The following is a 16,131-nucleotide window of genomic DNA, read 5'->3' as shown; positions in this document are numbered from 1 at the left end:
GGAAGGTAATTTCAAATTGTTATAAAAAAGTCTTCCTTCCTAGTGGGATAAAATGATTTGGAGTTTTAATACCGAGTTCAAATAACAATGAAATATAAGCTCTCATTTCTAAACATGCAAGTGTGCAGAAACAACTCATTTAATACCTATTTCTTAAAAGAAATTTGTTGAACCTTTCCAAAGAAGAAATCTGATTGTATTTATTTATTAAATAAATACTGCTACAAAACAGTATGAATGACATTTAACCACTTAAAAATCATAAAATAATTTGACTATCTTTATTGGTTGTTTTAATCAGTTTTGGTCTCTACATAATCAATAAAATAGGTTCCTTGTTATTTTTACTACATTTGCTGTTTAGTCACATTTCCATGTGTTTAAAAAAATGGTACTTTTTTTCCCAAATTAGAATTTAGCTCTTAGAATTAAGTCATGTATTGTCAATGACTCTGTTCTTTGGGGAAATATTTCTGTTTGAGACCTCTGACATTTACTCAAGAATATAATATTTATATATGATTTTTACCAGTTCTATGCCAAGTACTGTATATAAGATTTTATATAGCACTCGGGGAGGAACTGGTAAAATCAGGGATAAGTTTAAAGATATTCAAGGAACCCTAAGATTACTTAATAGAATGCTTTCCCTACGTTATCAATTATGTGAATGGGGATTAAATGAACTAAGAGAGTTGCTACACTGGACTTTGCCATGCCAACTCACAAGACAATATTCTTTCTCTCTATCTGGCTTTGCTATGTAAACAGAAGGGCTTTTTCAGAAGAGCCAGTACTCTTTATCCATTCACAGGCTGTTAGTACATAGCAAGACTGTAAATAAAGTGAAAAAACAAACTCTCAGCTGATAGAAAAGTATGATTATTTTAAAACTACATTATTACTGCACTGGTATTAAGTTTATTCTACAGGCAGCCCAGTGAAATTCATAAGGCAGAACTGTGATACTGTCAGAGAAAACATGTGAGGAGGTGACTGATTCTACTATAAACCGTTTCTTTGTATTATGAAGCCCTACAAGCTGGTGTTCTATTGTTTTCCCTCTTGATCATGACCTTGCCTACTATTCCTAAACATTTCCTAAAACATAACCATTATTTTAAAACAGAAGTAATAGAAACTGTATATTTGGCATTATTACCTTCAACTTTTAAAAAGGGTCACAAAATATACTCTCTTGGGGAAGAAGTTAAACTGATCTTAATTTTCTCTAAGACACTTTTTGAGCTATGGGAGATGTTACTTTAGTTGTTACCATTTGGGCTTTATCTTCTACCTCTCAAAATGCTTTTTTTCTATCTTTGTCACTGATACCAGCTCTAGCAACAGTGAGAAATACTTAATACAGAGTAGGTAACTTTTAACATATACTATACATATGAAGATTTTAAACCATCAGTACCTGTATATTTTTACTGAAATTGTTAAAATTATTTACCTGGTACAATAATGTCTCCAAAACCCAATATTGAAACAGGCACGAGGCATACACTCATTACTGAGAAATAGATCAGCTTCGGTACCCTGATGACTACTGGTAACTGTAAAAAAAAAAGCCATTAATAAACTTTTAGCAATCTTTAACCATATCTTTTAGAAAAGGAAGAATTGACATTAGAATAATTGTTTTAACATTTTTAAACTGACATTTTAAAAGAACATGAAACCACAGGACATAAACTAAGCATATGTATATACTCCAAATTTATAGAAAGCTTGAAAGAAATAGATATGTAGTTTTGGAAAAATGAAACCCAACACACATGTAGCATTAACAGGATTAATTCTCTAGTCCCACATCTAACCTTTTTTTTAAAAAAAATTTTTTCCATTTTACCAATAATAGGACTCAGGCCTTGAAACAGATTTTTTTTTTTGGCAATCTGGATTTTTTTCCCCAAAGCAGAGTCTTGTCTCAGAGGGTATGATTTAAAGTCCAGTGAACGCATCTGAAATACAATCCTTACTTTCTCATGGGGAGCTGAGGGCTGAGCAGTGGCTTCCACCAAGTTTCCATCATTCTAGGATGAAACCCAAGTCAATAGGTATTTAATAATTTAGAATAACTAAGAACAGGGCTATATTTTGTGAGAAATAAGTTTTACAACACCTTAACATGCACTATATGACCAATGAATTACACAGGAAGGCAAAATTATTAACTGGATACAGGTACATACACTGGGCAGCCATTTCTATTTAATTGCCATCCCTACCTTTTCATTATTTCCAAAAGGTCCAGCTGCAAGTTCAACCATGATACTCTCACCATTCTAAAATTGAGAAGGAAGATAAAAGAAGTTGTCCAATCATTTTAAGAGAACAACCTGCCACTATTCAAGAATGATTAGTGAAGCCCCATGAAAAATGATTATTCAAGCCCCATGGCATATGGCCTACTGGAGACTGATTGAAAAATGGGCTGTAGATTGCTTTTTTCTTAAAACAGTCTCTGTAGATAACAGAAATTGAAGTCATCTAAAACAAAACACATCTAGCATACTGCTACACTTTATCAGAGCTCAACAATGACCAGAAACTGACAAATAAACCATGCATAGATTATTACAGTGAACCTTGAGCTCTAATTTTTGGGGACATATTAATAGTTAACATAGAAATATGTTATAAATTTTAAGTACTTTTAGTTATATTAAGTCATATACTATGCTTCTTTATCATTTTCAGCAATATCAGAGAAGAAGGACATACTAAAATCTTTTATATTTAGCTTTGTGACAAATATTGGAACTTTATTTGAATAAATATACATTTAACCTTCTGGCTACTCACCACAACAATAAAACAATGTAGCCAAGCTTGAAAAGAACCAACCCTATAGAACTTGAGAAGCTTCTCTAGCCTGACTCCTGTCCAATTTCAGCCCTGCCTGATTTCTATGTTCCAATTAAAACACTAAACTTAGCTGAGTTTCCCTCCCCTATGTCTGGCTAAAGTCTCTTTATGTGAACTGTGTGAAGATTTCATTAAAAAGATTTTTCCTGATAGCCAAGTCTGTTGTGAAGGGGGGAAATGTTTTGAAGTAGCAAGCTAAGATTGCATGAAGCACCCATTTTATGTTTCACATGAGGATAAATCTATCAGCAAAACTAGTAGAGGGAAGATAAATAAATGCTGAATTTTAGGAAAATCTGAAGAACTTTAACACTTTCCGTGTGGGTGGGGTGCATAGGAGAAATAACTTCAGTGTTTTTAAACGGACCTCACCGATACGTGAGCTTAGTAAACAGAAGGATAAAATCCCTAGCTACAGAAATCTTTTCCTCATGTTAAACTTCAGGTTACAGAAGGGTTAAGTCACAAGAGTTTAGAAAAATAAACCAATACTAAATACAGTTCTTTAAAGCAAATTCCTGGGTTGTGATCAAATTTCTAGATAAAGAGTTTATTTTGGTTCATTTTTAAATTGTGATTTAAAACATTTAACTAAAGATCATCATTGACATCCTTCCATATATTCAAAGATATCTGAGTAACTAGTATTTGCAAGATACTATACTGAGTATGGTGATGAATGGAAAAAAAAAACGAAGACAGACTCATTGCTATATTCCTATGGCCACCTGCCCAGCCAACTCATTGGAAGTCTAATACCTTGGTCAAGAACATTTTTAGAATATCCAATATTTACTCCTTCAAATTTACAGTGAAAACCACAAAATACAGCAATTAAATATCAGATTTTCATTTTGAGTTACTTACTAAAGTGGTCTATAGCCTTAATAAAAACAAACAAATCAGACTGAGAAGGTATTAAAGTAAATCTACAATAGTGAACTCCAAAGTTCACTTCAACTTTTTCCACCTTATCAGATTGGTAGAAATCACATTCCCAGTCAATACAAAATGAGATGGAAAAAAGATGAAAAATTTCCTAAGCACAGAAGAAAGAAGGCTAAAGGACACCTTTATGATTATCCTATGCCTTTAAAATTCTGAAACATTTTATGTGTAGGGAATGGAAATTGTTTGCTGACAGACATGTTTGGCATGTATAAAATGATACTAGTGTTATAATGAAGAAATTATTTTTAAAAGAGTTTTGTTACAATTATAGCTATATCCACAATATATGTGTCATGTGCTATCGAGGATGTACTGATATATGGGAGTGGTTTTGTAGAGAATGTTTCACGTTTGTTATGAGATCTCTGATGGAGTATCCTATAAAAACATCTTTTTGAACCATGTAAATTGACACAAGCTAGGACAGCTTTAGATAGAACTAAAAAAATTCTATAGTAAATTAACAATTTTAGTTATAACTCATGATACTAGTTCCATGCTTTTTTTTAATGTTACTATTGCTTGATGGAGCCAATGAGTCAAATGGCTCATTATGAAGGTTTGGAAAGGTGCTAGTAAAATGGTTTGGGTAGCTGTAATTTGGGACAGTTAACTACTATATATTGGTTATCTAGTTGCAATTTTAGCTCCTCAACAGAGTACGTGTTTGTCTTATGCCATTATTTCAAATACCAGAGGGGCAGATTTTTACAGTGATTTCATAGATGGTAGGATCTGAAGATACAGAACAAATAGGAAGAAAAGTAGTGAATATCAAATATTAAATATGTATTAAATATGAAATATTTAATATTTGATATTCACTATTTTTCCCATTTGTGCAAGTGACAGAAGATAAAGGGATGATATAAAGTTACAAAGCAAGACAAAATAAAATGGGGAAGGTGGGAGAATTGAGCAATAATAACCTCTTCATAAGACAGGAAAAGGGTCAAGGTAGAAAAATTGGGCAAATAATGAAGAACTACCATTCTCATCCAAAACCTCTCCTCATTTTATTGAGGAGCTAGTGGCAATCTGGGAATATACAAGGGGTTTTCAAAAAGTTCATGGAAATATTTCTATTATCTTTTAATTCTGTTTTTCCACAAACTTTTTGAAGTATCTTTGTATGACCTAGGAGCTGCCAGTCACTATGATTCTAACCTCATAGAGGGACTGGCCAGTTAGCTCAATTGGTTAGAAAGTGGTGCTGATAACACCTCATGGAGAAAGCCATTTAGAGAGACTGAACAAATGGACAGAAGCGAAAAGGGAGAGTATATGGTCCTGGATCTAGTTTCTCCTGAGGCCAGCCCCACCCTGGCCTCTTAGAGCCTGGAAACATGGGACCTTCTTGATATAGAAGACTTAGTTTAGGTTCTGTAAATTGCAACCAAAAGAATTCTACTGATGGGGGTGGGAGGATGGAAAGCTAGTAATACTCCTTCACATAATAGATTTGAAAACTAAATCAGGAAGGGCTAAGTAACTTGCCCAGGGTTGCAAGGTTACAGAGCTGCACTATAAGCCTTCAGACTTCCAGTGTGCTGCTCTTTCTTAGTCTCAAACTAGGGCTTCAGAAATGAAAGTAGCAATGACACCTTTTTTTGCTGCCTCTATTGTCTACAGTAAACATTTATTATCTTATGAAAAAGTTACTTTAAAAAGGGAAGCAAGATTACATTCTCATATTTATATCAGCAAGGAGACTTTTAAAGGCTTGAAAATACCCTCTATTAAAAGGCCAATTTCAACGATTATTCTCTTAAGAGAATTAGAACTCATTCAGTGGTAAACATTTGCAAAATCAACAATCTAAGAGCAGATTTAAGATTCTCATCTTTTAGCATGTTTCTTCATGTATTTCAAAAATACAGTCATACCTTTGTGATGAACGGTGTTATGAAAACAAAAAATACATCATAGAGGAGCAGAAGGCCTAGAAGTATCACACATGACTGTTGAAGAAAGAAATAAATTTAAAGGTCAAATTTCTCCCTTAAATTAAGAGATTAAATTATTTTACAAATACAAATTAACATGTGAACATACATTTGAATACTGCTTTTTTAAAAGTCATTCTATGGTTATTACTATGTGTAGCTTTATTCTACAAACAACATTAAAACCCTTATCTGCTTTATCCCATTTGTTAAAAAAAAAAAAATCACTGAACTAAAGAAAAGTTCTTCCCTAATATTTAGTCCGTAAGGGTTTTTATGAATTTGATATATTACATGAATGATTAAAAATATGTTAACTATCAAATCAGTGCTTGCCTAGGCCTAGGGGGAATTAGGACTGATTGCAAAAGGGCATAATAAGACTTTTTTTTTTTTTTTTTTTAAAGATGACCAGTAAGGGGATCTTAACCCTTGGCTTGGTGTTGTCAGCACCACGCTCAGCCAGTGAGTGAACTGGCTATCCCTATATAGGATCCGAATCCGTGGCCTTGGTGTTATCAGCACCACACTCTCCTGAGTGAGCCACGGGCCAGCCCCCATAATAAGACTTTTTGAAGAGATGAGAAATGTTCTATAATTCCACTGGATGGTGGTTACAAAGTTATATTATTGTAAAATTTCAACAAACAGTACTTAAAATGGTTACATTTTGTTGTATTTAAATTATACCATAATAGGATTGCTTTAAAAATAAAAAACGATCTGAGCTAGCACAGTATACTTTACCTTGAAGTTTGGTAACTTCAGCGTTTTAATTAAATTCAGACAGAAAGCAATCCCCAAGATATCCTGTAATATCCAAGCCCACCTAAAATCAAAAGATATTACTCTACTGTTTTACCCAGTTATTTTCAGATAAAACTTTTCAAAAGCAATAGATTACTAAAGTAATGCCATTCAATTGCTATGATTTGACTATTTAGTTATTAAACAACAAGTTTAACAATAATAAGGCTTCCTCTATTCTCCATATTTAGTAATTTACTGTCCTAGTAGAATAATGAATACCATTACACAAGAAAAAGCTGAAAGGCTACCTCAGAAGAATGTATATCAGACATAAGTGCATATTAATATTTAGTCTTTGAATTTATACATATGTCTCTTTCTAGAAAGGAAGCTGATAACAAAGGATATTGGTGTTAATATACATCTAGGCAGCTAGAAAACAATGGAAATGAGAGCTATGCTACCTACTTGATCAGAAACTGACATGCATAATTATATGGTATCTCAAGTTGCCTAAAGTTGTATAAACTATGTTTCCCAAATTTTAGCCCATTTAAATACTTTTAAGTCTTCAATAATTTTATTAATAAACCATTAAATAAACTTAAGTATATATTTTTTCTGGTTATTCTTTCTGCAAACGGTCAGATACCTGTATATTTTCTTACATCTTTCTTACATGAAAGGTAGCATACTCTACACATTCTTTTGCACTTTGCTTTTTTCATTTAAAAATACATCCTGAAAATCACTACATATCAATTCATATAGATCTTCATTCTTTAGAGTTGAACTATACTCCACTGTGTGGCTATACCATAATTAAGGATATTTTTGAAGTCTATTTCAGCCTAGGTGTTTAAATCATAATTCATATTTCTTTCTCTATATGAGCTCAACTCCATTAGCATAACACTTGCTTATTTAAAAAGTAGCTTGTTTCAATAATGGTGTTCTGGAATAAAAGCAAAAAAAATTCCATAATAATCATAATGAATTAGTATCAGGGCAACATATAAAATAATCCACCCTTGGTCTAAAAGCAAGTACACTGAATATTCATACCTATCTTCATTTCGAAACACAGCCCAAACAACAGCTATTGCTATGCATAGTCCAGAGAGAAAAATAAGTCTCACTTCAATGCTTTTGCCACGATACCCAATCCTAAAAAACAGATGGAAATAGTTTAGTTTACGCTGCAGATTAAATACAATGTTCATTTGATCAAAAAGGCAAACGTTAACCAGTCACAAGAAGTGACTGAAATACCAATTTAAAAGTCTTGATTTTATTCTTCCTCAAAAGATTTTTAAAAAAGGAAAAAAATCTTGACTTTAAGTAAAACAAATGAGACATAAAATGTTTACCAGTTCAACAGAACTTTCTATGATGATGGAAATGCTCTCTGTGCTGTGCAATACAGTAGCCACTAGCCACATGTGGCTACTGAGCACATGAAATGTGGTTAATGAGAATGAGAAAATGAATTTTAAATTTTATTTAATTAAGTTAAATTTATACAGCCATAGGTCCAATATTGGACTGCACAGATTTAAAATAACACTCCTGCTTTTCTTCACATTGTTTTAAATTACAAATACCAACAATATAAGATTCCCCATAAGAGATACATACGTGCATTTTCCACATGGTATCTTATGAATTAGTGCAGCAAGACAGTTGTATAGACTCATTGCTGATGCTATGCAGAAAATTGCTATCATAACATAAACTAGAAAAAAACAAGACACTATATGAGAACAGAAGGAAATGTGATAAGAAAATATTTATACAAGCAACATTAATTCTTTAGCTTTCTTATTGTATCATGGTATTTTCAATGCAGTGACTATACTACTATCTGAATTATACTATTATTATCTGAATTACTATTATCTGAATTATCTAAGCTGAAAATATTTAGATATTGAGTGCGAAGAGTGGGTATTTTATGTGTTGTTTTAGTTCCGTTATACATTGGTAGGATTGCTTAAGGTGCTGAAGCTGGCTCTACATTTTATATCATTTAATGATTCAAACTGACATGTTTGATAAAGATTTCTATGAAGTGAGTTATACACATTTATGAATGTTTAATTTAAATATAAGAAGTGGAAGAATTACTAAACCACTGTGAAATACTTTTAAAAATGCAACTTAGGAAACAGAACTAATATCTACCTTAGATATTAACTATGCTATCTGTATTTTCCTATGAGGAATTTATCTATAATAACATGAACTGTGGTAAAACCAAATCATTTAAACAAACCTCTGTGTTATGATATGATACTAAGGTAGTTGAAATTGACAAGTGGTTTGCTATATTATCCATACTTATTTGAGAATTATTTAAAATTAAAAACATTTGACCTCTGGGTCTGGCCAGTTAGCTCAGTTGGTTAGAGCATGGTGCTGTTAACACCAGGGTTGGATCCTTGTACCGGCCAGCTGCCAAAAAAAAAAAAAAAAAAAAAAGTTAAAAATATTTGATCTCTTTGTTGTTACTCTTTGCGGAATTGTTGAAAAGGGGGGAGAGGGGGTGGAAATCATTGGACTTAAAATAAAAATATTCCCTTTCTGAACTGTCTCAAAATTTCACAATAGAAATACAAATTGTACCTGAATTTTTCAAATTCCATGTAATTTCAGAAAACTATAACTTTGTTCTGAAGGTAAGAAAGAGTAATCCAGAGAGTAAATTAGGGACAGCCGCTCTCTAATGAGTGACCTTGGACAAGTTACATTTTTAGTCTCTTGATTCTCATGTCTAAGATGTAAAATGTACTAATACCTACCTTGGGGTTATTGTGAGGATTAGATGAATATATATAGCACATAATGAACTTTACATATGTTACTTGTTACTTTTAGTATTGGTTATGTATGGTAATGTGAGTAGTAAGATAGATAGTCAAAGACTGCCAAATTGATTTTGGTAAGTCATCTGCCAAAGTTGTCCAACCCAAGTTTTAAAACACTAGTGGAAATCATTCTTTTTGAAGCCCTAATAGAGCTTTAGGCATTTCATTCAGTGTCATACTGTATCAAAGAAAATTCATAGGTATGGGAAAGAATTTGATTAATATAACTCATCTTTAGTTATTTTCTTAAGCATGTCTTAATCATAAAATGGCAAGATGAACCTTAGCGATTTAGTATAATCCCATTAATATAGTAAGAAACAGCAGCAATTTTAGCCATACGGAACCATTCTGAGGTAAATGAAATCCTGCACTATCACACAAGGCATTGCCAGAGTCATAATAAAATCCCTTGTCCTGGGATAACCATGAGGTTGAGTGATCTTCTTAAATCAAAAACTACATTTATAAACAGGGTCAACTTTTTCAATAGCACTGAATTTAAGGAAATTTCTCACCCAAAATTAAAATATACATTAGGGTAGAATAGAGAATGACTATCAACTGAGGGTCAGACACAAATAAAGCAATTGAAGGCTGAGAATTAAATTAGTAAAATTAGCTGCTCAATGCCAATATAATACAAATATCATCCTGGTATCCCCTCTCTCAGCAACAGATTGAAATGACTGATTTCTTTTAACATAATGATTTTTTTAAAATGGAAATATATGTCATAGTCTAGTTTTTAAATTGTTGCCATAGGACAGGAGAAATTGAACAATAATCTGAAACTAATCCTAGGGCCTCGGTTTTCTAGTCCAGAAAATTACTCTAATGTTCTCCAAATAAGCATTTTAGCTTTTAATGGATTTTAGAGTTTTTGCTAGTTCTCATTAGACACATTCCCTTTTTCCCTGGTCTCCCTTCTCTTTGTGTTGTATACTGGCCAGGGACGACTAATTTCCATCCTGTCAGACCATTAATAAGATTGTCCAGGGGATAGGCAAGCCATTATAGTTCCTACCCTATCTTTTTAAAGGAAAAAAATACCAGTTACTCTCTAGACCACAGGTAAGTACCTGTGTGTCTTCTGATGTAGTATGATCCTAACTGCTTGTACAAGTAAAACAAAATTCCATCTATACAACATCTTGATTTGCAAATTGACAAAAGGATAAACTATACTTTGGGGGTAAGGAGAGACAATAAATCAGTAATTTGAATAATCTTCTATTTCATGCAACTAAATATAACCACCAAGAATTTCTTGGTCCACTGCTTAGATACTGGGCTATCATTCTTTACCTGCAGAGGGAAACTTAGGGACCATAGCAATTCTTTCAAGTCATCCATGAAGAAGAGTTCTTATCTCAAGACACAGTATATTTTTAATCCAAATATTTTTTATCTTGGAGTAATAGAGAACTAACAACTCAATAGAGACCTAATAATATTAGCCACACTATTCACTTAATTTTTGAGGTAGAATGCTTTAAAGGAAAAGATAAATCTAGCAAAGTAAATGAAAAGAATGCATGCGAAAGTAGCAAACATAAAACACGACTTCTTACCCAACCATTTGTAGAAGAAATAAAGTAAGACCATCATAACACAGCAGATGACCACAAATATTACAACTGTAAGAGGACTAAAAGTTAAATATTCTTCCTTCTTTTTCCTCATTTCTCTATCTTCAGCATTTGTCACTGCCTTCAAGTTTTCCCTGTATAAATGTACACAGGAACTTCAGCAAATCTCAACCAAGTACAGTTATTTTTAAAATCTATCTCTAACACCAATTTAAATTTGTTTCTGATTACAAAAGTAATATACTTTAAAAAAACTGCACACCAAAAACATATTTAATTTAGAAAGTAAAATCCCCTTGTAATTCTACCCTCCAGAGATGATCTGAACTGTTTTGAAATAGCTTTTTTTTCTGGAGACAAAATGGTTGAAACAGATGACATTTATCACATAAACATATTAATGCTTGTGGATGTTTATATTATCTAATTTGGAAACTCTTTATATTTACATAATAAATTTCAAATTATGACCATGTTTCTTACACATTTACTATTATCAACTTATAGATAGTAAAGTACTTCTAAAACTTAATTCTCTTAAATGTAAATACTTAATTCTCTAATCAATCAACTCAGTATTTACTATATCCCTATTTTGTGCTCATTGATGTATTATAAAGGATTCAAAAGCAGTTCAAGACATAGCTTTGTCATACCCTTAGTTAAGATAGCAAAATATTGTCTCTAATTCTCCCAACATCCCTTGCTAGGTCACACAGCTAATGAAAGGCAGAGACAGAAGTCAAAGAGGAAAAGAGCTCCAGGAATCATTTCTTGAGCAGTCTCTGTTCTGCTAACCTTACTGTCTACCTTACTATATGTCTGTATGTCCTCCCAGTTATGTGAAACGTACTACATAGTTTTCCAGCTGCAGTACCTTCAATTCTGGTCTACTAAACTCTTCTCCCTACTGCATGTACATATACTGACCCTGCTCATCAGGTCTGGGCTCAATTCAAACTTCAGGTTAAAAAAAAGTTTTTTCTTATCAAATGGCACATTTGCCAACTGTTTATTTACCAACACACCACTTTCTTATTAGAATATTACTGATGGGATGCCCAACATATTAAGTATCTGTGCTTTTAGGTAAGTTGCCTGGGAAAAGAATCGGGAGAGAGTTGGTGGAGAGACACACCAGCACCTCCCCTGAAATTCTAGAGCTGGATGACAGGGTATTAACAAAAGTTTTGATAAATGTGGTACCTGAGTGGGAAAAGGTGCCAACCTTTGCTATGTGTCATTGCAAACAGATACATTTAAAGACATTTTTATCACAGTACACATACAAGCCATAATAATTAAAGATTTATATACTCATATTCAATGTACTAAAAAGCACAAGGCAATTTCTTAAAGGGAAAGCATACACTAGATTTACATCACATTAAAGTATTATAATTTGTCTTTTTTTAAAAAATGTACTGTCAAATCAGCTTGAGGGACACATGCAATGGGAAGCTAAGCTTTCTTCTATGCCAACTTGAGGTTATAAAGCTTGAAATCTAGTGATGTCATTATAATAAATCTTAACTCTCCTGAAAAGTCTTTCTATGGAACCAAGGCATCCTTCCTTCTGCATAAGGTACATCTTTCATTTGGCAAGGTAATTTTGGGTTGTGAGGTACTGTTCTGGCAAATGGTCCCTTCTTTCAGCCTTATTCTCTTTCCATCCAGTTGTCTTTACTAGCTAAAAGATAGTCCTTATGTTTTTTACAATTCTTTTTACAGAACTTTTTCCTCTTTATCACTGATCCATATTCTCTTTCTTCATATGGTCACCACTCCCCTCATCCCCTCTGAACACTAACTTCTTGCTATATTTACTTTGCTCTTACAATCAACCCCCTCAATTTTTAAATCCATAATCCTACAGGTATGAGACATCTTCTCTCCCAATCTGGGTATTGAAGGCAACAAACTATTTGATTCTACCCCATGATCATGTTTTATGAATTAAAAAGTTAATATGTACTCCTCTTCAATTTCCAATTTTCTTGAAGAGGAGCCTGTCCTGACATGTATATAAAGAATTGTGCTTTGCTAACTCAAAGTATGGTTCGTGAGCCAGCAAAATCACTTGGGAGCTTGTAAAACATGGAGACTTTTTGCCCCTGTCCCTAAACTACTAAATATGAATTTGTATTTTAACAAGATTTCCAGACAGTATGTATGCACATTATAGTTTGAGAAAAACTACTCTATAAAAGAAAAAATTTACATAGTAATGGAAGTACAGTGACAATCTATATTACTATAAATGGAAAAACATTTTCAATAAATCAGTAGCTTTTGGAAAATTATTTAGAAGTTTCACCAATTAATATAGAAAATGATCTTAGAGATCCTGGAGATCTAACGTACTGTGCTTTATAAAGACTAATAATGAATTAAAAAACCACATTTACTCACATGAATAATGTGACTGATACATGTTGAAATATGCTTTCCAAAAACATAAAATGTTTAATGCTCAACATACCAGGAGTCTATACTTGTTAAACTCTAAGATTTCCCTGTTGATGTATTTAGGAAATTACAAATAATCTTAGCTTCACTTAGTTACAAATAAGCCTTTTTTAAAGAAACCTATAGATCAATTCACAACGCAAATAAGTTGTCCTTGAAACAAATATATGAAATAATATGCTCTAAGCACATTTTTTCATTCAGAGTTATAAATATGAGGTGACCATTCAGCACTATATTTCCTATTTTAATCGAGAGCCAAACATATAAAACTGTAGGGAGATTATGATTAGATTACTATTAAATAAAAAAATCCAAATTTTATACACATTTTGAATTTCTACATTTAAATTAAAATATGGGCATGCATAATATCCTTAGAATTCCTAAAGCATTAAACAGAATGAGGAGGCTACACAGTAATGAACCAACCCAGGAGGAGCTGAAAAACTCCTACCATCCCTCGTTTGTTTTACCAATCTAAATAAATAGGCATGTTAGGATATTAAGTATTTTCATCTTTCCTGGGAGAGAAAATTAAACATTTTAATTTGAAAGAGACTTTGATGTGACTTCAATGTTTCCCTGCCAGAAGAAGAGTTAGAGGAACCTATGATTCCCTTCTTCTCAGTGAAAAGTTAAATGCCTTATATAAGGACAAACCTGAAATCTGGTCTTATTGGTCTTATTAGTACTATATTCTGAGATCAGGTGAAATTTTAAAATGTTGTTATACAATTAATATGATTACAAGGCAATAATTTTTTTATCATTTATCACAAAAACACTTAAGTTTAATTAAACTTACAATTCAATTAGTCCACTCCAGTATCCTCCTAATGCCACAGTGAACACAGCAATTACAAAAATAACCACCATAGTATAGTCAAAGCTAGGCCATGATGGGGAATACATTTTCACAGTAATGTTATTTCCAAGAGTCTGAAAGACAAAATAACAGTTAAACAGAGGAATTAGTTTTCTGTTTACTATAGAGCATGGCAGCAATATTCCACATTTCACTCTGGAATGAATACTACAGAACAGACAGTCAAAACTGGAACTATTGTTTGACATGATATATTCTGCAGTCAAAAGTATGCTTTGGTTTATAAATTCTTAAAAGTGCAGTGTCCCACACAATCACATTTTGTTCAGGGGTTTAAAATTAAGATAAATGACATGATACAACAGGTTTTAAAAGAACTCAAAACAACAGAATTTAAAAGAACTCTAAAGTAAGTCCAGGCTTTGAGACAATTTCTGACAAATAAGAGGTATTTCCCAAATAAAGACGTGACAGGCCTTATAGCTGCTTGTTAGCAAATGGAACATAATCAAAATTAAATATCAATGATTAAAAGTAAAGGGTTGTACTACTTATAAATTTCGTCTAATATATAATCACTAATTTACCTGCTTCATATCTTTAAAGTCTCTGTGGCTTATAAATGCAATCAATATCTTCACATCATAAAATTCAGATCTGTTCCCTGTGGGAGGAAACTAAAAGGAAAAAAACATATTATGAAAATTTATTAACTACTAATATATTTACAGAATAAAATATGAATTATTCCATTAAATATAAATATCACTCCTTTCATAAAACATCATAAAACAAAGTTTCGGGTATTCCTTCTTAATATTATATATTCTCAAAATTGAATCTTTTAACATGAACTTATATGTCACATATGTATCATATATACGTATGTACAACACACATATACCCATACATACACACATACTCATATATATATATCTGTTCCTAACAAAGTCTTGCCTACTATAGGAACAGAACAAAAACTACAAAACTTTCCAACTAAATGCCTATCAGATCCAGAATGTTTATTTACAAAGAATCCTACCACCAGATTATTCAAAATTCAGCCCCCCCTGTTAAATTTGATGTCATGAGCTCAAAAGAAGTTCAAGGGTTCATAACTTACCAGGATGCTGTTATTGGCAACCAACAATGCTTCAGCACCTCCTGTCTGTGCAATTTTGGCTTTTTCAAGAAAATGGCAGGTTCCCCACTGAACCACAACTGCTTTGTTCTTTATGCCAGCAGGAGGAATATCAGAAAGGTTGCATAATGGTGTGGTAGTCAGATTCATCAAACTAATAGAAGTCTGAAAATAAGAAATGTCTTTAACATGATAAATGTCATATTTTACCCTAAATGCATTCAGTGATAAGGTACCAATATTGGTTTAATACAACATTCTTTTAAATTAGAAATATTTTATCACAAACAACCAGGCTTAGGGATAAGTATTTTAAAATTCCCTAACTTTTTTTTCACACAGACAGAAAAATCCTTGAGCAAAATCAAAAAAATATTATTTATTAATCACTACATATGACAACTAGTTCATACACTAAAACATAATTATCAGTCATTCTCATTTTTTCAATGTTTTTATGTTCATGAATAAATAGTAACTGTGATTTACTTACTGCATTTTCTAGGGTACTTGGAAGAGTTGTCCAATGAGGGTTATATAACATGCAGTAGTCCTTAGATAGTGAAGGTGTGCCACTTCCAGATGCATGCAGGATTGCTTCCTGAGCAGCTGACTAGGACAAGAACAAAAGCTTTCACACTGGCAATCATTTGTCTTACCAAAAACTAAGGATTTCAATAAAACTATTTATATACAGATTTGATTACAT

General features: G+C 32.4%; 1 protein-coding gene across 1 annotated transcript in view; it reads right to left on the bottom strand.

The window, feature by feature from the left end:
• Positions 1–16,131, bottom strand: part of SPPL2A (signal peptide peptidase like 2A) — a 42,997-nt gene that overhangs the window by 13,945 nt on the left and 12,921 nt on the right. Inside the window, exons 2-12 of the mRNA XM_063090602.1 lie at positions 15,916–16,035; positions 15,405–15,587; positions 14,869–14,958; positions 14,261–14,394; positions 10,966–11,117; positions 8,163–8,259; positions 7,590–7,691; positions 6,522–6,603; positions 5,715–5,789; positions 2,238–2,294; positions 1,460–1,562 (exon numbers count right to left, since the gene is read on the bottom strand). Coding sequence (XP_062946672.1) covers positions 1,460–1,562; positions 2,238–2,294; positions 5,715–5,789; positions 6,522–6,603; positions 7,590–7,691; positions 8,163–8,259; positions 10,966–11,117; positions 14,261–14,394; positions 14,869–14,958; positions 15,405–15,587; positions 15,916–16,035 — 1,195 coding nt within the window. The remainder of the gene's footprint in view (positions 1–1,459; positions 1,563–2,237; positions 2,295–5,714; positions 5,790–6,521; positions 6,604–7,589; positions 7,692–8,162; positions 8,260–10,965; positions 11,118–14,260; positions 14,395–14,868; positions 14,959–15,404; positions 15,588–15,915; positions 16,036–16,131) is intronic.

Source organism: Cynocephalus volans, chromosome 3, assembly GCF_027409185.1.
Source record: "Cynocephalus volans isolate mCynVol1 chromosome 3, mCynVol1.pri, whole genome shotgun sequence".
NCBI lineage: Eukaryota > Metazoa > Chordata > Mammalia > Dermoptera > Cynocephalidae > Cynocephalus > Cynocephalus volans.
This window is presented reverse-complemented; position numbering and strand designations above follow the sequence as displayed.